A 27,064-nucleotide genomic window follows, 5' to 3' on the forward strand; every position below is an offset into this window, starting at 1 on the left:
CTGTTTAGCCTGCAGACTTCCGCTACTGAGGTGATTCTTTCTTAATTCAGAGGCCTTTTTGAAACTCTGAAGCACAGAGGCAGGAAAGCCGACTCCACAAAAGGCATTCCATTGGCAGAAACAAAGTATGGATAAGCAAAGAGATGAGTCTAGTTCAGCTCTCCAGGGCAGCCCTCAGAGGCATGTGGTGGCATCTTTCTCCTTCCCACAGTCCCTCTGGATATGAGCAATGGGGTGGAATTCATTCCTCCTCTTTCCTCATTGGGGACTCTATCATAATGAAACTCTAAGATCCAGTCCCTCAATCTTTCCTCTTAATATGTACAAGGGGGACATAAGTTGTATACAAATTTCTTTCTTTCTTTGGCTTTCAAACTTATTATTTTTTGTCAGACAAAATACTCCATTTTGTATGTTTAAAGCTGAATATTATATTTTATTTTCTTCCTCTTTGTTTCTGGCTGAAATCATCTAAACCCCCAAGGCAGATGTGTGGAAATAGGCAACATGAAATTGCAAAAGAGAAGCCCACATTGATATACTTAAAATATTTTCCCTGTTACATATACTTAACTTCTCTCAACCCTTGGAGTAGAAGCTTTTTGAGAGAAGGCTCTTCTGCTGTTCAAGAACTGTTGTCTTTTGAGTATCCTCTTTTATCTGTGCCTTCAATATCTGCCTATCTGTGGTCGGCTTCCTATTAGTTTAAAAATAATTACCTGTATCGAATGGGAGAAAAATTTTGCAATCTGTCCATCTAAGGGCTAATATCCAGAATCTACAAAGAACTTAGACAAATTTACAAGAAAAAAAAAAAGCTTCATACAAAAGTGGGCCAAGGATATGAACAGACACTTTTCAAAAGAAGACATTTATGCAGCCAAGAAACAGATGAAAAAAAACTCATAATCACTGGTCATTAAAGAAATACAAATCAAAACCACAATGAGATACCACCTCATACCAGTTAGAATGGTGATCATTAAAAAGTCAGGAAACAACAGATGCTGGAGAGGATATGGAGAAATAGGAATGCTTTTACACTGTTGGTGGGAGTGTAAATTAGTTCAACCATTGTGGAAGACAGTGTGGTGATTCCTCAGGGATCTAGAACCAGAAATACCATTTGACCCAGCAATCCCCTTACTGAGTATATACCCAAAGGATTATAAATCATTCTACTATAAGGACACATGCACACATATGTTTACTACAGCACTATTCACAATAAGAAAGACTTGAAACCAACCCAAATGCCCATCAATAATAGACTGGATAAAGAAAATGTGACATATATATACCATGGAATACTGTGCAGCCATAAAAAAGAAGGAGTTCATGTCCTTTGTAGGGACATGGATGAAGCTGGAAACCATCATTCTCAACAAACTAACACAAAAACAGAAAACCAAACACCGCATGTTCTCACTCATACGTAGGAGTTGAACAATGAGAACACATGAACACGGGGAGGAAATATCACACACTGGGGCCTGTTGGAGGTGGGGGCCTAGGGGAAGGAGAGCATTAGGAGAAATACCTAATGTAGATGATGGGTTGACAGGTGCAGGAAGCCACCTGTATAACAAGCCACCTATATAGGAAGTACACCTATATAGGTGTGTACCTATATAACAAACCTGCATGTTCTGCACAGATTTTCCAGAACTTAAAGTATAATAATAAAAAAAGAAATATTGAAAAAAAATTACTTGTATCCCTCTAAATAAACAAACAAAACAACTCTCCATGGACTTCACATCTGTCCAAATCTGAATCTGCTTTAATGTTTCCTATATCAGTAAATGACATCATCATCAACTTAATTAATTGTGCCAGACAACATTATCCTTCACATCTTCTTTCATCTCATGCTCCATGTCTGATTAACTAGCAAATTATATTACTCTGTTTCTGAAATCTGTTTTGAATTAGTCTCTTTTCTTAATTCCACATCTTCCATTTTAGATGAAATAGCTATCACCTCTTGTGGACTACAGTGTTTTCCTGTGGCTGTTTTCCTCCATTTAGCTTTGTTCTCCCTGAATACAGAGTGATCTTGAAATCACAATATATATAACCTGTATTAAGTATGTGTGTGCATATTTATGTGCAACATATTTGTATATGTGTACATATGTACATGTATGTAACACTGTTGACAACACTCCTTTGCTTCAAACTTTCCTTTAGCTTCTGTTATTGGGATGAGTTTCAAAATCTTACAATGGTCCAAAGCACTTGAATGACCTCACTTTGCCACACCCACATCCCAGCCTTGCACCATTCTCTCCCTACTTTGCTCTAGCCATACTAGATCTTTTATTTCCTCAAACCTCCTAGGCTTTTGTCTTATTAAAACATTGACATAAGCTATTTTCTCTGCTTGGTAAAGTCTTGATCTTCTGGCTAACTCCAGTTCTCAGTTTAAAACCCTTTCCTAGAAGACCTTCTAGATCCTCCCCTTTCCTGCAAGACTCTTTCAGGGCATATTGTATTTTTCTTTAGTAACACACAATTGCAGTTGAATGATTATTTTTATAATGATTTTAATGTTGTTTTTCTCACTGAATTGTAATCTTTGAAGAGAGAGGCAATCTTATTCATTTATCTATTTCTTCTGCCTATCAATAGAATAATAGTGCCTATTGAATTAGCTTAATAGATGATTTGTATAAGTTTTATTTTTATAGAATTCATACCATCTAATGTATGATTTTACTCATAAGTATCCCAGAACTTATATCAATAATTATTAATAATTTTCATGATCTCTTGTCTGTTTCTGTTTGCCTGGCTCTAGGAGTCTCTGCTCTTTCTTATCTATATGAAAAGAGATCTTTGTGAGATATTTGTGTGAGGCTGCATGCAATGTAGCTCAAACCAGGAGGCAAGCCAGATGTTAGATTCTGAATTGCAGCACATTACTATCAGATAGCTTTAAACAAAATGACACTGGAAACTTAATGAACCTCAATTGTTTACAGGGTCAAGTCCATACAAATTAGTTGAAACATAGGGCTTTGTAGCATCTGAACTTTTCCTCCCTTTCTAATCTTATTTCCCGTCACACTTCATCCCGTGCTCCAGTCCTTCCCACCAAGTTCTGTAAGCACATCAGGAAAAGGAGATGACCATTCACATCATCGTTATCATCATTGCCACTAACAACATTTACTAAACATTAATCTACGTCAAACACTGCATGTGAGCCTGAGGGAACATACAAAGATGGATAAATCAAGATCCCAGCTCAATCACCTATAAACCTAGTAGTAGTTTCAGACATACACATGAAAGATAAATAGAAATATAAATTAATTAAATTGTAAGTGTCAAAGACTAGTTAAGAGTGGGAGCACAATTTCCCAAGACGTGAAATAGTGCTCTGCCTTAGGTTTATGTGTCCACAGATAAATGTGACTGTGGAGAAACAAGGAAAGGTAAAGAGGGAATATTTAGTGTTCCACTTTTATCTATGAAGAGAATGCCTGTGATTTATCCATTGCTTTTGTACTCCTCCTTCTCCCTCATTTTCAAAACTATTGTAACTGCAACCTGAATTCATAATACAAATGAATAGATATTTTTCAATGAGTGAGAGCCTTCATCCAAGACTCCTTGCAGACTTGGCTTGCGAACTGGGGAGATGTCATTTTACAAGCTCAAATATATTAGCTTGATCTGTGGAGGGCAATGCTTAGATTCATCAACTTGGAGGAGTTAGCCTCGTCTATTGGATTGAGACCATGCGCAAAAGCACTGAGCAAGAAGACGCTTTGATAACTCTGCTTCCCCCAGGGTCTTATAGCAGAGGCATACATTAATTCACTCAGTCAACAAATATTTTTGAAATACTGCCTTCAGCAATGAGGAAAAGAAGATATTATAATATGTCTCATGCCCTGAAAAATTCATAGCAGGTAAAACAGACTCATACAGAAATAAATATATAATACACTGTGATGAGAAAAATGGCAATGGTATGAATGATATGCATCACAGAGAAGGTTGAACACCTTGGCAATGGAGGAAGGCTACAATGAAAGGATAGTGTTCCAATTTAATCTAGAAGAGAAGAAAGAAGTAGCTTTGCTTTCATGGAAAAGTACAGTAGATATTAGTGCTCCTTTGCCTATAGAGATGCCACAGCCCTGTGGCACCTCCCATCTATTTTCCCAGAGTGAGTAGCCCTTAGGCATAACCTATGAAGGAAAGTAGAACTGAATGCTTTCTTCTAGGCCTAGTGAATTATTTTCCTTGCTAAAGAAACCTCTTGGAATGTTTCTGGTTGGAGTCAGTGTTGCTCTGTTTTGCTATAAAGGAATACCTGAGACTGGGTCATTTATAAAGAAAAGAGGCCTATTTTGCTCATGGTTCTTCAGGCTGCACAAGAGGTATGGTGCCAGTATCTGCTTCTGGTGAGGGCCTCAGGAAGCTTCTAATCATGGTGGAAGGTGCAGGGGGGGCAGAAGTGCCACACAGTGAGAGAGCAAAAGACAAGGCGGGAAGATCTGAGACCTTTATTTTAGCAACCAGATCTCATGGCAACTTATTATCACAGGGAGGGCACCAAGTGATTCATGAAGGGTCTGTTTCCTATGACCCAAACAACTCTGATGAGGCCCTATATCCAACATTGGAGGTCACATTTTAACGTGAGATTTGGAGGTGACATACATCCAAACCCACCAGAGTCCTCTCTACATGTTTCCTGATTCTCTTTGGATGAGTGGCTACCCAGAACATATATTTCTAATGGATATCACAAATGAAAGAGAACCATCTAAAACTCTCAATCACATAGCTGTTATGCCTGCTATCATTACTCTGGCCAGAGAAAGTCAGTTGGCCAATTCAGACATCAATGAGCAGGGAAAATATAATTTTTCTACCTCAATGGGAGGTATAATAAAAGTACCGGTAGAAAAGCAAAGGCATATCTGTAATTCCACGTCACGGAGGCAGTGAATGAAGAACTGGAAATAACAACCTAATCTATCCAAGAGCATTCCTGCCCTCTGCTGTCTGCATTCCACCATGCGATTCTTAAATGAATGCTTTTATCCTAAAGCCACTCAGTGCCAAAAAGAGCCTGACAGTTCTCCAATCTTGTCAGAACTTCCCTGTGTCATTGAAGTTTCCCTGACTCCCACCAATGGAGTACTTAATAGAAATCGAACTCACAGGTTCTCTTGGTTCTGACTCCTGATAGCAGAAGAGTGAGCTGGACTCAGCAGAAGGCTTGGTGGTACTGAGATCACTTCACAGCACTTCATTTCTGTTCCTGTTCGGGTTCTCACTCACAACATTTATCTGCCCTCTTGTCTAGTATCTTTTTAAAGAAAAATTTTTTTTTTTTTGAGACAGAGTCTCACTCTGTTGCCTAGGCTGGAGTTCAATGGCGCAATCTCAGCTCACTGTAACTTCCGCCTCCTAGTTTCAAGCAGTTCTCATGCCTCAGCCTCCTGAGTAGCTGGGATTACAGGCTCACACTACCATGCCCAGCTAAATTTTGTATTTTTAAGTAGAGAGGGGGTTTCACCATGTTGGCCAGCCTGGTCTTGAATGCTTGACCTCAGGTGATCCACCTGCTTAGGCCTCCCAAATTGCTGGGATTACAGACGTGAACCACCGCACCGAGTCTGGCTAGTATCTTTCAAGGAGATTTTTCTGGCAATATGTACCTTTATCTTTTTGCATGTATACATTTCAATTCTCTGGTTTTTTTCTTTGTCTAAATGAATGATTTGGGGACCTTGGAGTACTAGACCCCCATCTAATTCCTAATAACCCTCAGGAGAAGGCCATGTTATTAGTTAGGGTTCTCCAGAGAAAAAGAACCAAAAGTTACTGGAAAGAAATAATCACAGAAACCACTGCTTGTTTCTTTGCTTCCTTCTGAACATCTGCTCCATTCTCCTACTTCTTTTTGCAGAATAGCCCTATTTTTTTTATTATTTAATAGCATGCACATGACTAACAAATAGTTGCCATCTCCACTTCTGCTGGACCACAAAGCTCCAGGGCCCACAGCCTTATGTCAACACATGACTTTTATCTCTGTGATTTACATTTCAATTCCTGAGAATGAGAATTAGATCAGTGTTAGGACTACCAATGTGTTACTTTGCTTAGCATCAAGTGTGTATTCCTGGTGGCCAGAGTGTGAATGCATTTATTTTCTATTGCTGCTGTAACAAATTAGCACAAGTTTAGTGGCTTAAAACAATGGAAATATATCTTGTAGATCTGGATATCAGAAGGCTGAAATAGGTTTCACTGGGCTAACATCAAGACATTGGCAGGACTGTATCTATCTGGAAGCTCTAGAGGAGAATCCATTTTTGCCTTTTCTAGCTGCTAGAAGCTGCCTGCTTCATTTCTGACTGCTTTTTCCATTGTCAAATCTTTTTTTTCACTTGTAAGGACTCTTGTGATTATATTTGGCCCACACTTATAATCTAGAATTATCTCCTCATCTAGAAATCCTTAATCGTATCTGCAAAGGCTGTTTTGTTACGTAAAGTAAAATTCACAAGTTCTGGAAATTAAGACACAGACATCTTTGTTGAGAGGCTGGAGGGGAACACCATTATTCCACCAATCATAGTGAGGGTCATAAAGATGTGTTGCCAATGACACCGAGGCTGTGAGTGGGAGGAGTTTCTTTTCATAAAGAGTGAGATAAAAGTAGGAAAATTAAATAACATATCTACTTTGTTTTCCTGAACAGAAAACTGCTTAGTAGTGAGATTTTTCCAACCTCTCTTTCCTTCCCCTCCAGTGGAATCTGTCAGCAATCTCACATTTGTAATCTGCCTGCATTTCTTTTTCTTACTAGCATGAACTAGTATTTAATTTTCTCAAAGCTAGATTCTCTCTTTATCATAATGCAGATTCCTGATCCCCTTAGACTTGATGACAAAATATGAGATGCCATGAAGGATGCTTTGGGAATCTATGCTTCTAATAGGTTCACTAGGTAATTCTTGCACACACCAAAGTTTAAGAACTACCTCTGTATTCTAAGTAAAGCTGATAAGCTTATCTTGTTAGAAGAGAAGACTGAAGAAAACCTTCCAAGGGAACTAGTGTATTTTCACTGCAGCTTTTGGGAGATAATTATAACAGTTTTGCATGTAACTCAGTAAGACTCTATTCAGCCTGGGGGTACAGGAAGAGGTCATGTTAAGATAAAGGGGAAACCTTTTTTTGGACTGATCAAGCTTTATTTAACTCTCAAATCACAATGAAGGGCATAGTTCCTTCTAAGTTATGTTTTCATACTGATTTGTGTTGTTTCGAATATCACAGTAATGCCATATCTCCAAAGGCAGTTTTCCACATCAATCTTGCCAATATCAAGGAAGCAGAAGATGATAGGCTGACGCTTGACACTCCAATGGCCGTTGTCATAAACCAGGTTGCCAGGTGTCTGATTTGGAACTATGGTGTTGTTTGAAGTCATCCAATCATGACATTTTGGGATTTGACAGGTTTTGTTTTACAGTTTAAATAATTGGATCCAAGTATAACATGCTTTCTTTTCAAATTTATAGTTATTTGTTTTGAAGAACGTTTGCAAGTAAGCTAAGAAAATAAGTTGTAATTAAGCTGAAAAAGTAAGAAAGAAAATATATACAGTAACCTAGGGAAAAAAAAGCATGTAATTTTTGATGCTGGTGGTTTGGTTTTAATAATATGGCAGATTACATGATATAAAAATCTCCCAAGTATAAAGTAGTTGGAAGTACTGAATTTAATAAAATAGTCACATGTAAATGGATGAGTGAGTTTACTAGGATGGAAGGGACATTACCAGAGACCAAAAACAAAACAGAAACTGGACTTAGTTTTCCTTCACTTGATGTTTGGGATTTGAATTTATGCTCTGTGGCCTGTGAACCCTTAAGCTGAGAAATTATCATGAAGTTCTCTGGAGCACTTGGCAGAAGTTGGTACAAAATCTTTTTTGGATGGGAACATCCTTAACTTTGGTGGTAAAGGATTCCCATAGATGCAATTAAAAAAAAATGCTCTGCCAGACATGGACCCCAAATTCAAAATTACAAAATCTGTGAAGCCATCTAAGTGAGAGAAACAAATAACAAGATTAGAACCACCCTACCCCCACTAAAAATCAGAAATAACATTCTTTTTCAACAACTCTAAAATAAATATGTAAAAATTATTGAAGATATAAAATGGAATTCAAAGCATGAGAAGCCAACTTTATGTTATTACATAATGCCTTACATTAATATTTTCACTATATGGTACAAGGGCAAAGTTTTGTAGTAGTTCAGAGAATGAAGACTGCTACAGGAATTATTGGTATTATATCTTGAACTTGATGCTAAAATATTGACAAGATAAAACTTTAGTTGGAGAAACGTTACTTCTTTCAAGGTATCAATTAGATATTGCAAATCAATGGCATCACAGCAAGTTGAAAAACCAATGTTGCTATAAAACCTAACACATTAACTTATGGGAATGAGTGTTAAATTGAAATCATGACCAACGCAAATACAGTTTATAAAATATAATCATATCCTTATTCAGAAAAGCTAAGATAGATGCCACTTCTAAAATTATATGAAACATCCCAGAAATTGCCAAGCAACACACATCCAGAAAGCATAAATAGAATACTACAAATCATCATGTACTATGATGACAGTTACATTCAGAGCGGCAAACATCATCTTAAAGATATAGGATTCTATTTGCTGGCTCAATCATAACATAAATTCTGGATAAAATCTCTGAACTTGAAATGTGTTAGGTTTAGTAACACAAGTGAAGAGTATTTGCATTTCACTAGCAGAATGAGATATTATGGGAGTCAAATGTTGTCTACGTTAGATTTGTTGTCAATTAATGAAGAATGAGTGTTATATAAATCACCAAAGAAATTAACTTTCTTCAAAGATGATGAGCTTCATTAAATATATCCCTTTATTATCCTTGACTATACGATCAAAATTTTCCCATTCTTGCCAGTTGTTTTAATATGTTGGGTTGAGGCCAACAGGCTGTCAGGTGTCAACTTTCAAAAGATCGTATTCCATGTGGGAAAATGTGCAGTGCTTTTGTAGCAGAAAGGGAACTGTTTATTGCTTGCATTATGTAGTTGTCTCAGACTTCTTATGAACGTAGTATCGCTTTGCAAGCTGGTGGCTGACTTACTTTTTGTCAAAGTTCCTTTGTCAGGGTGGAATGAAATATAAAAGCTGTCAATTACATTTTGACAGTAATAATTACATGTAACAACAGTCATAAATTCCATTTTTTTGTGGCTCTGAGTCTAATCTTTCATCTAAACTCTCTTCTATTGTAGCTATTCATGGAAGTCTGTTTTGCTTATTTTCATGCAGACTATCATTTCATGTAATGAGTTCATAATGTAGTTAGTTGAAAAAGGCCTTGGGATTTTTGTTATTCCTCTCTTTGCCATTGTTTATTCTCCTTTTCTAACTTTTTTCCTACTATGAGCCTGGATGGAAGAGGAGCAGAGAGAAGACATACAGCAAAGCTCTTTCTATAAAATAATGCCAACCAACTCTGAGGCTTCCTCTTACAAATTCTACTATTTTTTATTTCTTTCTTTTTTGAGACAGGGTCTTGCCCTGTTTCCCAGGCTGGAGTGCAGTGGTGTGACCTCAGCAACCTCGACCTCCTGAGCTCAAACAATTCTCCCACCTTAGCCTCCGTAGTAGCTGAGACTACAGGAGCATGCTACCATGCCCGGCTAATTTTTTTTTTTTTTTTTCTGAGGCAGAATTTCATCATGTTGTCCAGGCTAGTCATAAATTTCTGAGCTCAAACACAGCCTCCCAAAGTGCTAGGACTACAGGCGTGAGTCACCATGCCTGGCCAAATTCTACCAGACAAAACTACTTATAGTTTTTAAATACATTTAGTTTGAAAGAGAAAAGCACTCATAAAAACGTCAAGTAATACAGGCTTGAAATTTTCAACTTTATTCAGTGAAAATGGCTGTGATGCTTTTGAATAAAAAATTTTATTATACTATATGAAATTTGAGATGAAAAGTTAAGAGTTACTACATTTTAATTAAGTACATAAAAATACCAAAGTTTGTATCAGAAATACATGATTTTCACATGACTTTATGTTGCTGCTTACTAACTTTTTCTTACAAAGTTCTAGTAGTGTTAGAAATAACTGTAATTATTATCAAAATGTTTATTTTATTGAACTGTAAAATTTAACTTTGGTTTATGCTTGAGATCTTTCCATATGGCTGTTAATTTTGGAAATTTTTAAGTTCAAGCAAAAAAGTCAAGCAGTTGCTAGATAGGGAAAAATAATCCTGAAGTAAAAGCAACTATTGTAAAATAAGGATGGGACTTAGTAATGCATATTGGTTATATACATCTCAACCTTTTCCAGAAAGAGTCTATAAACATTCTTCATAAACAAACTTAATTCCCTTAATTAAAAATATTTTGTTGAGGAAAAGTATTGTCTTCTAAATAGATTTCAATATTAGCCTTTTAATTTATTTTATAGTCACATCTTCTTAAGAATCTAAAATATTTTATGGTTTTGCTTATTGAGTAAATATGTATTTTTGGAGTAATATTTAGAATGTAACTATACGTCAGTTAATTATGTTAGATTTTTATGATTTTTTAATTAGTTCAAGAGTAATAGACTAGTAACCTTTCAATAAATAATATTAAACACTATAATTACTTAAACCTATGTGAATGTATGCATACATATGTGTGTGCTGGGGGTGGACAGGCACATAGCTATTTTATAATTTTAGTGAAATTTGTTTGTTCTTTCATGGTTAAGCTTTTTCCTTTATAGACAAACATCTGTTGGCTCATGGAATTAGCTATTATAAAGAAAGGAATTAAGATTATTTAGAGCAAGAGTAAATGATTGTGGGATTTGGAACACAAACAGGAGACTGTTTCTATAAGGAATATTGGACTATGTATGATGTTAGGATGTCAAGGATACTGAATAGAAAAGACTCAGAGGTCATTGCAGAAGCGTTATCTGGAGACAGGATGTTAAGAACTGCTGTGGCTTTTTGTTTCATAAAGTACTCCTGTGTCGTTAGCCATTCTTTACTATTGCACACCGTCTGTTAAATGACTTTGATAATAGTGCAGGTAAGTCATGGGATCTGGTGTAGAAATGTGCACCCACTATATAAGGATGGTTTTCACTAATACATGGGGCTCAGATCTATAAAGTTCATTATGACATGTTAGAGCTCTTTTCTCATGCCAATGTAGGCAGTCAGTCCCTTTTAAAGAAGAGTGCTCCTACTACTGCAATAATATCTGTTGTTTAATTGGGCATTTGTCACAAAGTTTGGAAAAACAGGTTGTGAATGGAAGGTTTTCAGGGCTGAGTGAGTTACTTTATTTTCTTTTTAAAGTCAAATATAGAATATTATCTTTTAAAAAAATTTGTTACTTTTGTTGCAGAATGTTTAACAGAAATATCTGTGGGTCCATGAACATGTCAGCTTAAACTACACTGTAATGGTACTTGAAAATATATGCACATCGTTTTAGTGTAATTTTTAATTCCTAAAGAAAATTTTTAATTCTTAAAGAACATGTAGACATTTTAGGAAATATTGACAGGGTTTTATTTCACTCTTTTTCAAAGTATAGTAATTATTTTATGAATAAAATTCTAAAATGCAAAGATTAGATCAACAATTAGGAATAATGGTTACCTCTTATGGCTTCAGGAGATACCAAGAGGTGTTTCTTTTTATTTTAATTCTGCTGTCTTGAGAAGGTATAAAAGGTTGATATAGGCTAAAAAGGCCTATGATGTGCAGGTGTGGGTGTGACTAACACGGGCTCAGGTAAGAAGCTGCCATGCATCACTAATGAGAGACTCAGCCAAAGGGTTGCCTGCAAGTTCTAAAGCTTCAGATGCTGTATGTAGTTGGAAAGCCTAGAATTCCTGTTTGAATTACTTTATTATATAGCTATATTTATTAGAATTTGAGTACACCACAAATAAGCATACTTCTAAGATGCCATTATAATAAAGACCAACAATTTGTTTACATTTCAGGGAGAAAGGCTACGCTGAGATGAACGTTGTAAGAAAACTCAATTTAATGATACCTTGGAGTATATTCTTGCTTCACGTACTGCTGTTTTCATTACAAGGTAAGAAGTCAGATTAAATTTTTATGTTAATTTACTGTATTTTTGTTTTTCTTACAGTTTATACAAATAGTTTTCTTGTATAAAGCACTTTGAAGTTATTAGGATGAATTGTACTAAATAATACTAAGATCACATTAAAAAAATTTTTAATAATGTAGATAATTTAGACCTTTTAGTTTTCATTTTGCGTGCCTTTTTAAAATGGCTAGTTAAAAATCATGCTTTTATTATGATATGCAATTGTACTAGAACTTTTTAGTTTTCATTTCTTGAATCTTTTTTAAATGACTGGTTAAAAAATCATGCTTTTATCATGATATGCAATTGTGTTAGAAGCAGTTCTGATTCTAACTTTCTCTCCTAAAAGATGATTTAAAGTAATTGCCTATTTGCAATTTAAACATTTGAAATTTTATAATAAACTAAGAGCAATTGAGTACTCAAACTTTCTTCATGCCTAAAGAATAGTAAAAAACCTAAAGAATAGTAAAAAATGTTTTAAGAATGTCTAACATCTGGGGATAAAAATTGATTTTAATTATTTTTATGGTAATTTTTTAAATAAATTTTTTTGCTATTTGATTGTTTTTTTATTTCGGAAAACTTCGAAGCATACACAAAATTAAAATGACATAACACACCTCCATGTGCCTTCAGCCAGGTTCCATACTTTGGGCATTTTGTGGAACTAGTTTTACGCTGTAACACATTTTCTTGGAGTATTTTAAATTTGTGAAATACATGCTATGTTTTTAATAGATAAGCACTTTATCACACCTAACAAAATGGGGAGAGGATTTATTTACTTTCAGTTGTTAATTTTTAATCCCTGTAAAGGTCTGTATGCTTTAAAGCTTGTAGGAGAAATGGGAGAAATTGCTTAAGTATAAAAGACTACAGAGGTCAAAGGCGCTGTTTTCCAGTTCCAGTTGTGACTGAAACCTCAAGGAGAAAAATGTCACAGAATCTTGAGAGCTGAGGAGACTTTGCAGATAACTGTCCAACACCATCATTTAATGGTGTGCTTGGTATTTTGTTTAAGCTTGGAATATACTATGTGGTAGGACTAGAACAAAAACTTGGATCTCTGATTCCAAGTCTAGTATCTGTTCGATTGCATTGCGTCTCTATGTAAATCCATGTACACTAACCCATTCTTTTTAGCTTATCAGTCACTCATTGTCTCACAGGAAATTTGCTGGTCAAATCCCTCTAAAAATGAAAAAATAACAGCAAACTTCAATCAGAATTTTAGAATTTAGGTTAAAATGTTCTTTTAAACAACTAGAACATGTAGCCAACATATTTGGCTAATTTTTTTTCATGCTTATATATTTGTCTCTGGCAGAATATATTTGCACATCATCTATACTGACAGGAACATCAAAGTAAGTATTTCTTGTTCTTCGTGTCTTCTAAAACATAAAGTTAATGGGAATGAGCAAACCTCAGCAGGCAACTATATCGGTTTTTGAAAAAAATAAGTGAAATATTTTACAAAAAAAGCATAAAATATACTTAAGAAAACATTTCTACATATTAAACTGATCAAGCATTCATTTCCTTATTTATGAAAATATTTCCTTTCATTTTAATTACAAAATAATTTCTTTCATTTTAATTGCAAGAGTCCTTGGTGACTGTAGATACTAAAAAGATATTACTTTCACTTCAAAGGTTTGAAAAAAAAGTTATATTCCATAATGTTATCCTTTACTTTATTAATATGCATTATTGCTAACAAATGTCTTATGTTTACTTTTAGCAGAGTAACACAGTTTTTAATGATAAAAAGAAAAAATTGTTTTAGCAGTAAATAATTAAAATCATTTTTTGGACTAAACTGATCTGCTTAATGAAAAGCAGAATTCTATTTACCGTTTGAGTTTTTTAAAATAAAATGTTCATTGATAAATAAAACACAAAAACAGAAAACATTATAAACAAAATATATGCCTTAGTGAATTATTAACCATTTAATTTTGATAAATTACAATTTGATGTTCTTACTCACATTAATGTTAACTTGCCCTTTATGACATAGCACAGGAGAGAATTAAGTACTATGTTTGAAAAAAGGGAAAGTGTAAATACTGACCTCACCAGATTTGCAAAGTCTTGTGGAGAAAATATTGCCAGGGTTGGTGCTACAGTGTTTCACTATTTTGTTTATTTTTCCATCTCGAAGTCCCTTCCTAAAATTCAGTTTATATCAAAGACTAGAGAAATTTGGGGACACTCCTGAATTTTGTAAAATGAGACAGTACCACCACCCAAATCTAACCCCTCCAGAACGGGGAGGGGGGACCTTTTAAATGTTAAACCAAGAAAGACCTCTTTGATAAAGTGATGGAAATCAGAAGGAAAACACCAGCTCTCTCTTGGGAAAAGCTTGTTCAGGTTGCCTAGGGGCCTTTGACTATACAAGTTCTTTTTGTTTTCTTCCAGAAACGGGTTTAATGAAAATCGACAGAAAAGAGCTCTTTTAGCAGCACAGGTAGGTTATGCCTCAGATGGAGAGAGAGGCAGAGAAATAAGCCATTCTGTTTTGGACTCTGCTGTCACTTCAACAATGAGACCTTTGTGGAGGGGAATAAAACCTAAGAACAAAATAAGAAAGAGGAAGAAGAAGCAAACTTCTCTATTGCTTTTCTGTGACCATCGAATTGATGCTCAGGTCACATCAACTTGTTTGGAATAAAATACATTTTTTTTTGTTGTTGTTGTTATTTAGCTCAGTTACCTACTAATAGGCTTGAGGCATTTAATCCGTGCACTTGCTGGAAAATTAGAAGTACTTTAAAAATTAAGCACAATATCAGTTAGAGCAATGACAACAGTACAAATACACACAAAAAGGGGCCAGAAAAGTGTAAATGATATGAGTTAAATACTGCAAAAAGGGCATCAGATACGTCCTGATGTTTTGACAGAAAGCTTTTATAATGTATGATAAATTTAAATTGTGGGTATCTCTGAATAAGTACCTGTTTTTTGGAGGGCCAGCATAGCACTGCGTTTGAGGAGAACTTCTTGCCTGGGTGCCTTTATATGAAGGATATTGGATAATTGCAATTTCTTCAAACTGGTTGGAATGCTCAAGTGGATGGGTTTAAAAAACCTTCTCTAAAGGATGGATGGAAAAATACAGAATCCTAACTTACTAAAGGCATTTCTTTGAAAAGGAATATGATTTGAGTATTTATGTAGCAAACAGCTTAAATATTCAAGGAAGCCTTTGTTAAATATTAAATTGCAAATAGTTTTTATTTTGTGATACATATCTGCATATTTATATTATGTAGTATTAATTAAAGAGAATTAGTGGTTATATGGAAGACAGATCTGATATGCTGTTGTTTCTGGTTAGAAGACAGAACTGATTTATTCTTACCAAGAGTAGTGACCTTTTTTGTACCAGTGTTACTGGAAAGGGGTCCTGATCCAGACCCCAAGAGAGGGTTCTTGGTTCTCATGCAAGAAAGAATTTGGGGAAGTCCATAGAGTAAAGTGAAAGCAAGTTTATTAAGAAGGTAAAGGAATAAAAGAATGGCTACTTCACAGGCAGAGAAGCAGCATGAGGGGCTTGACTGAGTATACTTGTATTCTTGATCATGTGCTAAACAAGAGGTGGATTATTCATTACTTTTCCAGGAAAGGGGCAGGAATTTCCTACAAATAAGGGTTCCTTTTCCTTTTAGACCATATAGGATAACTTCTGGACATTGCCATGGCATTTGTAAACTGTCATGGCACTGGTAGGAGTGTTTTTTAGCCTGTTAATGGATTATAATTAGAGTATAATGAGCAGTGAGAACAACCAGAAGTTACTTTCATAACCATCTTGGTTTTGGCAGGATTGGGCCAGCTTCTTTCCTCCAGGATCTTTATGACCTGTATCTTGTGATACCAGTCCTGCTGACCTCTTATCTCCTCCTGTGACTGAATGCCTAACCTCTTGGGAATGTAGCCCAGCAGATCTCAGACTCATTTTATCCAGCCCCTATTCAAGATGGAACCATTCTGGTTGGAGTACCTCTGACACCAGAATAGGCAAAGGATTGTCTGTGGAATAGAAACACATTTTATTTTTCTTAAAAAGAGTGTTTTGTGTACTAAAGTACTTAAGTATCATGTAAAGTGGTTAAAATGATTTTTCTCTGAGAAATTTTAAGTGTATATTTGCCAGTAGACCATATTACCCACAAAAGGACTTATGCATGACTCAGGAGAAAATCAGATTTTGAGAAAAACTGCATTCTGGTGAACCCACTAGATTGAAGAAACTGTGAAATATGCCCCAAAGATGTCACATTAAGTGCCCAATGGATGGGGTTATACTGTTGTCCATTTAGATGTTTTTAGAATTTGTATACTTTACTCCCTTTTAGGGAGAATGAAGAGCAGGAGACTTGTACTTCTACATCCTAAGGCTAGAAAACCTGTCAAGATCATTTATTATCTGAACAATTTTTAAAAGAAGAAGTTTCAACAATGGTCAATGAGGTCATAATCTTACACTACGCTGTTTAGAATTGGCATTTCATGTGTTACAAGGCCATTCTTATCCATAGATTATTCACTACCCCCAGGAAAACAGAGCACTGATGGGCAGATAAGTATGCAAATAAGGACTCAGAAATACTTTGGCAGTGAGGTGAGCAAGAAAGTGTAGACCCATACTTCTGTAAATAGCACATTTGTGCGCTGCAGTGATTTCCCATCTAGAGATAGTATTTCCCTGTGCCTCTCCCTGTCCTGTGGAGATGTAATCAGGAAAGAGGAAGGATGGGCCCTTCTTTTTTATCAGTTACATCAATATATGCACCTGCTGCCTGGGACGTTTTTGCATTTGCATTACATTCCAAAAATTCCTTTCCTGAAAGCAGGCTCTAAGAGACATACTACGTAGGTCATTTATTTGGGAAGTGCCCAAAGAAAGGAAAAAAGAAAATATGTGAAGAAGGGAGAAAATAAAATATGGGGTATGTTAATGAGGGGCTTTCTGCAGTAGGCAGCTGGAGCTCAGTCTTACTGGAGATTTTCTGAAGAACCATGTAGAATGTGTCCTAGAATCATTTCTGGTTGAGGGAAGCCTCTGGAGAGCCTAAAATCCCCAGTAAGACACCTTCTATAGTTTTTTCTGCTTGGACTTTGCCCTCAGGCAAAGACAGAAAGTTGGAGGCTTTCAATGTGCACAGAAATCCAGATGAATTCCAAGGTGAATTCAGAGATGGGCTGAGAGGATGAAGGGAGAGGTATCAACAAAGTCGGCCACAGTCACAGCTCTAAACACCCTTGGGAGACAGATTCCCATTCGAACCATGTCTTTTTTCAGTTCACTTGGTATTTGTTGATGACATACCAAGAACAGTGCTAGAGATCTAAACAGGAATAGCAATGCCTGTTATCTAGAGACTCCATCTGTTATGGAGGTAGGCTTATAAAGAAGTCATTTCTTTGTAACGGGTTTATTAAATCCAAGGCAGCCTCAATCATTTGCCATTATTCATGTGACATGAAAAGTAAATATGCTCCCAATTATAAATGTAAGATGCCATTCTGAGTTCAAATATGTCAATAAATAAATAAATTAATGAAATCTGCATGTCACATCTTAGTGACATGTTTTATGAAATGTATTATGATGTATGGTATGCCAGGTAAATAGGATGTTGTGGTAGCCAGAAAGGTGGTATGCTAGGGAGTCATTCTAATTTACATAAAGGAGATGTGGATTGAATTGGGCTAAAGGATATGGAGCAAAAAACAAATTATATATTTTTATCTTGTTCTAATGTTATCCAATGTTTTCTGTTTTTATCTAATAATAAAAACAGGTAGCATGTTTGCAACTCTTTTTTTTTTTTTTTGAGACTAAGTTTTGCTCTTGTTGCCCAGGCTGGAGTGCAATGGGGTTATCTTGGCTCATTGCAACCTCTGCTTCCTGAGTTTAAGAGATTCTCCTGCCTCAGCCTCCTGAGTAGCTGGGATTACAGGTGCACACCATCAAGCCCAGCTAATTTTTTGTATTTTTAGTAGAGATGGGGTTTCACCATGTTGGTCAGGCTGGTCTCGAACTCCTGACCTCAGGAGATCCACCTGCCTCGGCCTCCCAAAGTGCTGGTATTACAGGCGTGAGCTACTGTGCATGGTCTGTATCTTTAAAACTCTTATTATGTGCCTGGCACTATTCTTGCTGCGTTGCTTATATCATTTCACTGAATCCTCAGAATTCTGTGTGGCAGGTAGTTTTATTCCATTTTGTAGACTGGGAATCTGAGGCTGACCTGGTTGAATAATTTGTTCAAGGTGATAGGGCTTGTGAGGTAGAGTTGAAGTCTTCATATGCTTTTTGTGAGTATCAGAGATGACTGGCTTTCATTAAAGGGATTGGCATAAACCGTTTTGGAGCCAAAGGAGGAAGGTTTTGGTGTCCAGTAATATCTGGGGCTGTGTTAGATTTAGGCATCCAGAAGGCATGCGGCTGAAGAGAGAATAAGACTTGCTGTCTTCAGGGAATCGAGATCATAGACTGTTGTTGAGTCTAACTTAGTTTGAAGGCAGAGGCAAGGACAAAAAGGGGAGATTGAATAGTGAGGATAAAACCTGGAAGTATTGAGAACAGGAGACAATGAACCTGAAACCATGATGTGGGGCAAAGAGTTTAGAATGAAATCTTCAAATAGTGAGAGAGTGTGTCTTTTATATAGCATGGGCTGAGCATGATGGCATGCACCTGCAGTCCCAGATTGAGTCTGGCAGTTAGAACTCAGCCCAGGAAACACAGTGAGTTTAGGAGTTAGAGCCCAGCCTAGGAAACACAGTGAGACCCTATCTCTCAAAAAAAAAAAAAAAAAAAAAAAAAAAGATATAGCATGAGTACATTTTCTTGTTAAGAGGAAAAATACTGAGAAGGAAAATGTCAAAATAAAATTTCACATAAGGGACAGCAGAATCTGCTGAGAAAGAACTTGGCTCCTGAAGTCACAGGCCTCATTTTCCCATGCTTCTTATCTTTTCTTCAGTTTTTCTAATACCATCTGCTATTTAATTTGATGATTATTTGGCAAGTTTTGGGTGTGTTTATTCTGGTGAAATGTAAGTGCTATTGGAAAGAATATTGCCCTAGATCATACCCTCAATTGGTATGGAGTTGGAATAATAATCCATGATTGATTAGTTTTAGTAAGCCACAACTATTTGCTACTAAGCTATATAGCTCTTTTAAAAACCTTATGATTTCATCTGGATTGCTTAGATTGATTGCTATAAATCCCTTTATTGCTAATTTTCTGTGTGAGACACTATGTATGAGGCTTTACGTACATGGCTTTAATTCATTATCATAACTATGTAACGAGGGAAGTGCCATTATTGTTCCTATTTTATAGATGAGTAAACAGAGGCACTAAGAGGTTAGGAAACTTGCTTAAGGGTAAGTAATGACAGTCAGGACTTTAATCCAACTCTGTTTGATTCTAAAATTCATGCCCTTTACCACTACTCTGAACTACTTTGGGCTCTGTAAAAAGATACATTTAAATGTTCTAGGAACTTTAAAATGTCAGTCAGCTCTTTGGAGGCTGAAGGTAACACATACTGGCACCAAAACAGCAGATGCTTCTGTGGATGTTTTCTTTACCAATTGGTGTGCAGGCAGGCAGGACATCACCATCTGTTGGTCTGTCAACCTGTACATTTTTTTCCCAAACCTATCTGCACCTGGAAGTGTCAGAGAATTGCTATTTCTGCAGGCAAAGCAATCAATTATTCCAAAGGTTAGACTCCAATCAGGCTCCTTTCAGGAGGTTTCGAGGTGGTTGGAGAATGGGGCGCTGGGAGAAAGAGTGGATGATGAGAAGGGTAGGGGAGGATGGGAAGTGAGAACAGAACAGAGAGCAGACAAAGTAATTGACTTGTCAAAGTCATGTAAGAGGCAAAACGAAGACTGAATGAGGTCTTCTAACCACAACCTCAGAGGAATCCCTTCTGCCTCATGGAGATGATAAGCTTTGATAACCCCAGAAAATTTAAAGTCAGCACTTTATCATTTCTGTATTTGTAGCTATTTTCTAGATTTGCCAATTTGCATGTTTGGCTTGAATTGAATAGTTTAACTGTCTTGTATTCTCATTTCTTTCTTTCAAAGTTTGAAGCTACTTCTCCGAGATATTTTTTCCATGATGCTATTAATTGGGGTGAGAGCAAAATAAAAGGTCAGTGTTTATACCTATGTTTTTTTATTTGCTTTCTCAGAAAATCCGTTTTAGGGGATATATTGAATCAAGTCTTTATTGTTTCCACATATGACATGAAGGAAAGTGAGCCAGGATGGTAATAATACTTAGTAATCATTTAAGTTCACATCTTAGAGAAATTTGAATTGTTTCTGAGAATAACCAGGGCCAAACATTTAGACAAAGCTGATAATTGCATAACCAAGGAAGATGTCACTGGATGTCAGAAACTATTTTATTGTGAATCAGTTATTTGCCCCTTAATCCCTATTTTTTTTTTTTGTTACCAATTCTCCATTTCCATTAAGCAGAATGCTGATGGTAGTTTGAAATTTAATTTGAGTGGTAACTATGAAATAGAAAATCTCATTGTTGTCTTTAAAATAACAGTGATCCTTACCAGTTTTCCTTTGATATTTGTTTTCAGGAGAATAAATGGAACTGAAAATATATTTAAGGCAATACATTTGTTTATCTAAATATTTAACATCTCTTCATCAGAAAAATGCAACACTGTGATCTAAGATAAACTGTAAATATACATGCCCCCCTAGGGGGAAAAACTGCATTTAAGTTTATTAAAAACATTATTTTTTTTACCCATATTTATGAACTAGGTTAAAACAACATATTTTTTCCTCAAGGTATACTTGGAGATTTGTGCATTTTTTAAAGTAAAGAGACATTTTAAATCAGTGGATCTTAAGGTGGGAATGAATCAGAAGGGTTTTCAAATCCTTGCCTTTGGCAGAACTCTGGTTAAATGATCAACTAGATAACTATCTTCCAGGAACTAAGATGTCCTCTAGTTCTCCTCATGTGTTAACTTAAATTCTTCCTGCTTGAGTTTTGCCAGATGCTTCTTGTCCTCTCCTTATTAGAGGAAATTTTTTTCACTGGTTCATTTGCATTTTTAAAATTTACTCAGGAGATGATGGTAAAATTGGGGTTACAGCTCATAGTTGCTTGCTTCCTCTTTTTAGCATAATTCTTAGGGAAAATTTTATAATTTTTCTTTCCATGAAAGAATATTTTTGGTGACAGCAGTGACTTTGGCTTCTGCCTCATCAAAATTAAGCATAGGTTTCTTTTATTTTTTTGGCAGAATCTTGCTCTGTCGCCCAGGCTGGAGTGCAGTGGCATGATCTTGGCTCATTGCAACCTCCATCTCCCAGGTTTAAGTGACTTTTACCTTAGCCTCCTGAATAACCGGGATTACAAACGTGCGCCACCATGCACAGTAGCATAGGTTTCAAAGAATGTGTCATTTGTAATTGAGCCTGAGGATTAACACACCAACTTCAAATGAAATGTTTAATCATTCTCTTCAAAAGCAGGAGTTTCCCTTTGAGTTTTATGCTTTGCCTTATCCCTCAAGTTAATGATAGACCCTATTCTTTTTTGTTTGTTTTTGAGACAGAGTCTAGCTCTGTCACCCAGCCTGGAGTGCAGTGGTGCAATCTCGGCTCACTGCAACCTCCACCACCCGGGTTCAAGTGATTCTCCTGCCTCAGCCTCCTGAGTAGCTGGGACTGCAGGCATGCACCACCATATATGACTAATTTTTGTATTTTTAATAGAGATGGGGTTTCACCATGCTGGCCCAGATGATCTGAACTCCTGACCTTAAATGATCCGCCTGCCTTGGCTTCCCAGAGTGACAGGATTATAGACGTGAGAGACCCCATTCTTTAATATAGTGTTTGCTCCTGGAAGAGGAGCTGATGGGATGTGCAGCCAGTGCCAAACTCCGTCAACGGAATCATCTGCAGCTTGTGTATTTCTGGTTCTCATCATCTGGGACAGAGATTCCTTACATGGGAACTTGACCTTTGAATTGCTTGAAAGGGGCTAACCTTTGCTCTCAGGGTAGTTTGAGATGTGAAAGCCTGTCTTTCTTGCTTCACAGCACACATAATGAAATGAATTAGATAGAGACTTGATGGGTTTAGTTCTTTAGCTTAGCAAGGCAAGAGGCCCAGAGTTCTGTTTAAGTTAATAGTGATTACAATTTGTCCAAGCTGTATGTTGACATATTACGCCTAAAAGAACAAATGCGTGCCAGAAGATAACTTTTTTTTTGCCCCTCAGGTTCTTGTCCTTATGAATGCCTTAATGGAGCTTTCTGTTCTAAGACTGGAACATGTGACTGTCAAATATTTCAGGCGCTTGGGACAAGATGCCAGATCAGTAAGTTTCAGGGATGCTTATGAGAGAATTATGAGATATCAAAGAGAAAACTAAAGCATAATTTGCTATAATAATGTTCATCCACTGGGAGCTGTATATTAACTAGGGAGCCCACAATTCATTCTCAGTAATTTGATGTAATTTAGAAACAATGTAAAACAAAAGTAGATAGGCCTACTTTTTCTTCTCATTGAGCTCTCCTATTTCTTCAAGTATTTTTTTCCACTTTCTATAGTAATAGCCTGTTAAAACCAGGTTCTCATTCATCACTCTTTTGCTTTATAAAATAGATTTATTATTTGGAGCCAGTCATTCTTTTGGACCTTTAATTAATTGAACATTTTATATGTTAAAAAATAGTATTGAGACTTCTTCAAAGGCAGGGGCTTTTTATTTTTTAAAATAAACTTTTTATCCACAGTGTCTAAGATAGGACTCTATGTCAATAATAATCAATAAATATTCATTTGTTTAATTGATAGTTACTAGCATCTAGATCCCAGGCTAGGCATTGGGGATACAACAGTGAAAAATACAAACATGTTCCTGTCCTCCTGGAGGCTGAAGTCTAGAGAAGGGGATAAATACACAACAGATACACAATAATTACACTTGTGACAGGTGCTGTGAAGGAAAGTACAAGATGCTGTGAAAATATGAGGCAGAAGTGACCCATACTGTCAGGGAAGACTGCCTGAAAAATCAATCATTCTGTGTTTTTTTTCCTGAAAAGGCCACAGTTGGCCAAGGCTAATAAATTTAGGTGAGAATCACAAAAATACAACATGTAAAGAGTCACCCTTATCTTTATGCTCCCCCTAGAGTATATCAAAATGTTTTACACTGAGTGCCAGTGAATGTTACTGATTTCCATACTATTCTAAAGAGAAGAGTTTAGAAAACAAAAATTGAATAGAAGACTATCTACAAGGGTAGGAAAAAAGGCATGACAACAGGAGATACAGTTGTATGATTTAAGGTAAATGTTGCTTGAAATTTGGCCAGTTTGAGGTCATGAATTGTTAAATTCCAGTATGCCTTTTTTTTTTTAAAGACAGACTCTTACTCTGTTACCCAGGCTGTAATGCAGTGGCTCAATCTTGCCCCACTGTAACCTCTGCCTCCTGGGTTCAAGCGATTCTTGTGTCTCAGCCTCCTGTGTAGCCGGGATTTACAGATGCGTGCCACCCCACCATGCTGGTTAATTTTTTGTGTTTTCATAGATACGGAGTTTCACCATGTTGCCCAGGCTGGTCTCAAACTTCTGAGTTCAGGCAATCCACCCACCTTGGCCTCCCAAAGTGCTAGGATTACAGGCACAAGCCACTGCTATGGCCAAATTCCAGCATACTTTCAATGACTAATGCTCCCCACATCCAGGTCCCAGACACGTAAACATGATTTTTTTCTCAGTGGTTATTTTTCTTTGCGGATATCATAAAAGGACATTTGTGAAAGACTGGAACACGCTGATGCTGCCTATGTTAATCTTTAGGACATTCAGTGGTGACATTTCTCTCTTTTCTGAGACATCTTACTTGCTTTATTACTATGACCTTTTACTGTATCATTTTCCATACCTTTTTTCTTCTAGAGTCTTTCTTTGGGAAAAAAAATTAAGGAACTTTCTAACATAAATCTTTTCTTCACAACTACTTGGAGACCTTGTTTTTCTTCAGGGGAGTTTGAAAGTTTTGAGAGCAACTGGTAATTTTATATTAGTTATTTCTTCCTATGATACATACCACCAAGGAAGGAAATTTGAATGAAAATTAGAATTGTTTACCATGACTGAACATTGCTAGAAAGGTGTAATTTATTTTGTCTACAAAATATTATCCTGTTTCTTTTCAGTCCCAAACATGGGCAACGGCAGAGATGGGATTTGCAAAACCTGGGGACAGTATCATTTTGAAACATTTGATGGCATCTACTATTACTTCCCAGGAAACTGTTCTTATATTTTTGCAAAGGACTGTGGTGATTTGGAACCTCGGTACACTGTATGGGTAGGTGATCCTAGGACATGGTTAACCTAAAAATATTATCTCTAGAAAAGTATGTATTTTAAAAGTACTGGACAAATGATGCAACATATATACTAATCATAGATTGAATAGTTATTTTGAAGAGGGGCTGGGTTCATGTACCAACCATATTACTCATGCTTTCTTCCTTCCTGATACTTCCAGTGAGATATGTCCAGCTGGTTTAGTTTTTTTAAAATGACACTGTCAGTATGAACCTGAGGCTAACATTTATAAAATGGAGTATATGAGATACATAAGCATAGGCTATAGGATGTGACGACTGACAGCTAATTGCTGGGTAATTTGATACTATATGACTGAGCTCAGAGAATTAATTCTTAGTTGCAGAATTCTTGATTCAAATGAATTCTTAGGAGATCTCTCAAAAATATAAGCTGCAGAGTGGCTCTAGATGAATAAGGAAATCAGGGACCTCTTTCCCAGCCACCGTCTTCTGAATTTCTAGGTATTTCAATCATTACCAGTAAACTGCTATGTTCCATTTAAAAGCTACAAATCTCCACAGCCAAAACATGTTTGAACCTCTGTTATGCCTTCCCTTTTTACTGATGTTGGAGTTGCCTACATTCTCCTCCTCTCCTTGGTGATGCAAATATTAAAAGTAGGCCCTGAAACTGGGTTTTTCTTTTTCATAAGTTTTTGGGGGAGCAGGTGGTGTTTGGTTACATGAATAAGTTCTTTAGTGATGATTTCTGAGATTTTGGTGCACCCATCACCTGAGCAGTGTTCATTGTACCCAATGTGTAGTCTTTTATCCCTCACCGCCCCCTTGCCTTTCCCCTTGGTCCCCAAAGTCCATCATATAATTCTTATGCCTTTGCATTCTCAGCTTAGTTCCCACTTATGAGTGAGACATACCATATTTGGTTTTTCATTCCTGAGTTACTCATTTAGACTAAGGCTCTCCAGTTCCATCTAGGTTGTTGAAAATGCCATTATTTTGTTCCTTTTTATGGCTGAGTAGTATTCCATGGTGTGTGTATGTGTGTGTGTGTATATATATATACATATATATATATATGGGCATGAATAGACAATTTTCTATTTGTATATATATATTTTCTATTTATATATATATTTGGAGCCAGTCATCCTTTTGGACCTTTAATTCACTGTACATTCTGTATGTAAAAAAAAATAGTATTGAGACTTCTTCAGAGGCAGAGCCTTTTTTTTTTTAATAAACCTTTTATCCACAGTGTCTAAGATAGGACTCTATGTCAATAATAATCAATAGAAAAATAGAAAATATATGTATTTTCCATTTCATTTCTATTTCTATTTCATTTCTAAAGAAAATGTTATATATATATAACTCATTGATTGATGGGCATTTGGGCTGGTTCCATGTTTTTGCAATTGTGAAACACATGCGTGTGCAAGTATCTTTTCTGTATAATGACTTCTTTTCCTCTGAATAGATACCCAGGAGTAGGATTGCTGGGTCAAATGGTAGATCTACTTTTAGTTCTTTAAGGAATCTCTACACTGTTTTTCATAGTAGTTGTAGTAGTTTACATTCCTACCAACAGTGTAAAAGTGTTCCCTTTTCACCACATCCACACCAACATCTATTATTTTTTAATTTTTCAATTATGGTCATTCCTGCAGGTGTAAAGTGGTATCGCATTGTGGTTTTGATTTGCATTTCCCTAATAATTAGCAATGTTGAGCATTTTTTCATAAGTTTATTGGTCATTTGTATATCTTTTTTGAAAATTGTCTATTCATGTCCTTAGCTCACTTTTTTATGGGATTGTTTATTTTTTCTTACTAATTTGTTTGAGTTCCTTGTAGATTCCGGATATTAGTCTGATGTATGTATAAATTGCAAAGATTTTCTTTCACTCTGTGAGTTGTCTGTTTACTTTGTTGCTTATTTCTTTTACTTCATAGAAGCTTTTTAGTTTAATTAAGTCCTATCTATTTATCTTTGTTTTTGTTGTTTTTGCTTTTGGGTTCTTGGTCATGAAGGCTTTGCCTAAGCCAGTGTCTAAAAGATTTTTCCAATGTTATCTTCTAGAGTTTTTATGGTTTCAGGTCTAGATTTAAATCTTAAATTCATCTTGAGTTGATTTTTGTATAAGGTGATAGATAAGGATCCAGTTTTATTCTTCTACATGTGGCTAGTCAATTATTTCCAGCACTATTTGTTGAATAGGGTGTCCTTTCCCCATTTTATGTTTTTGTTTGCTTTGTCAAAAATCAGTTGGCTGTAAGTATTTGGCTTTATTTCTGGATTCTCTATTGGTCTATATGTCTGTTTTTACACCAATACCATGCTGTTTTGGTGACTGTGGTCTTATACTGTAGTTTGAAGTCAGTTAATGTAGTGCCTCACAATTTGTTCTTTCTGCTTAGTCTTGCTTTGGCTATGTGGACTCTTTTTTGGTTCCAT

General features: G+C 36.1%; 1 protein-coding gene across 3 annotated transcripts in view; it reads left to right on the forward strand.

Annotated features, from left to right (window-relative positions):
- OTOGL (otogelin like) overlaps positions 1 to 27,064 on the forward strand; it is a 195,718-nt gene that overhangs the window by 11,931 nt on the left and 156,723 nt on the right. The window contains exons 3-8 of one of the 3 annotated variants that reach the window (XM_032296527.1): positions 12,088 to 12,185; positions 13,534 to 13,573; positions 14,634 to 14,682; positions 20,338 to 20,404; positions 22,517 to 22,615; positions 24,470 to 24,624. In XM_032296527.1, the coding sequence (XP_032152418.1) occupies positions 12,088 to 12,185; positions 13,534 to 13,573; positions 14,634 to 14,682; positions 20,338 to 20,404; positions 22,517 to 22,615; positions 24,470 to 24,624 (508 nt within the window). Of the gene's footprint in view, positions 1 to 12,087; positions 12,186 to 13,533; positions 13,574 to 14,633; positions 14,683 to 20,337; positions 20,405 to 22,516; positions 22,616 to 23,907; positions 24,323 to 24,469; positions 24,625 to 27,064 lie in introns of those variants that run through there. The other 2 variants (XM_032296537.1, XM_032296546.1) reach the window with 2 other exon arrangements.

Source organism: Sapajus apella, unplaced genomic scaffold (genome assembly GCF_009761245.1).
Source record: "Sapajus apella isolate SASKATOON/1434 unplaced genomic scaffold, GSC_monkey_1.0 scaffold2, whole genome shotgun sequence".
Taxonomy (NCBI): Eukaryota; Metazoa; Chordata; class Mammalia; order Primates; family Cebidae; genus Sapajus; species Sapajus apella.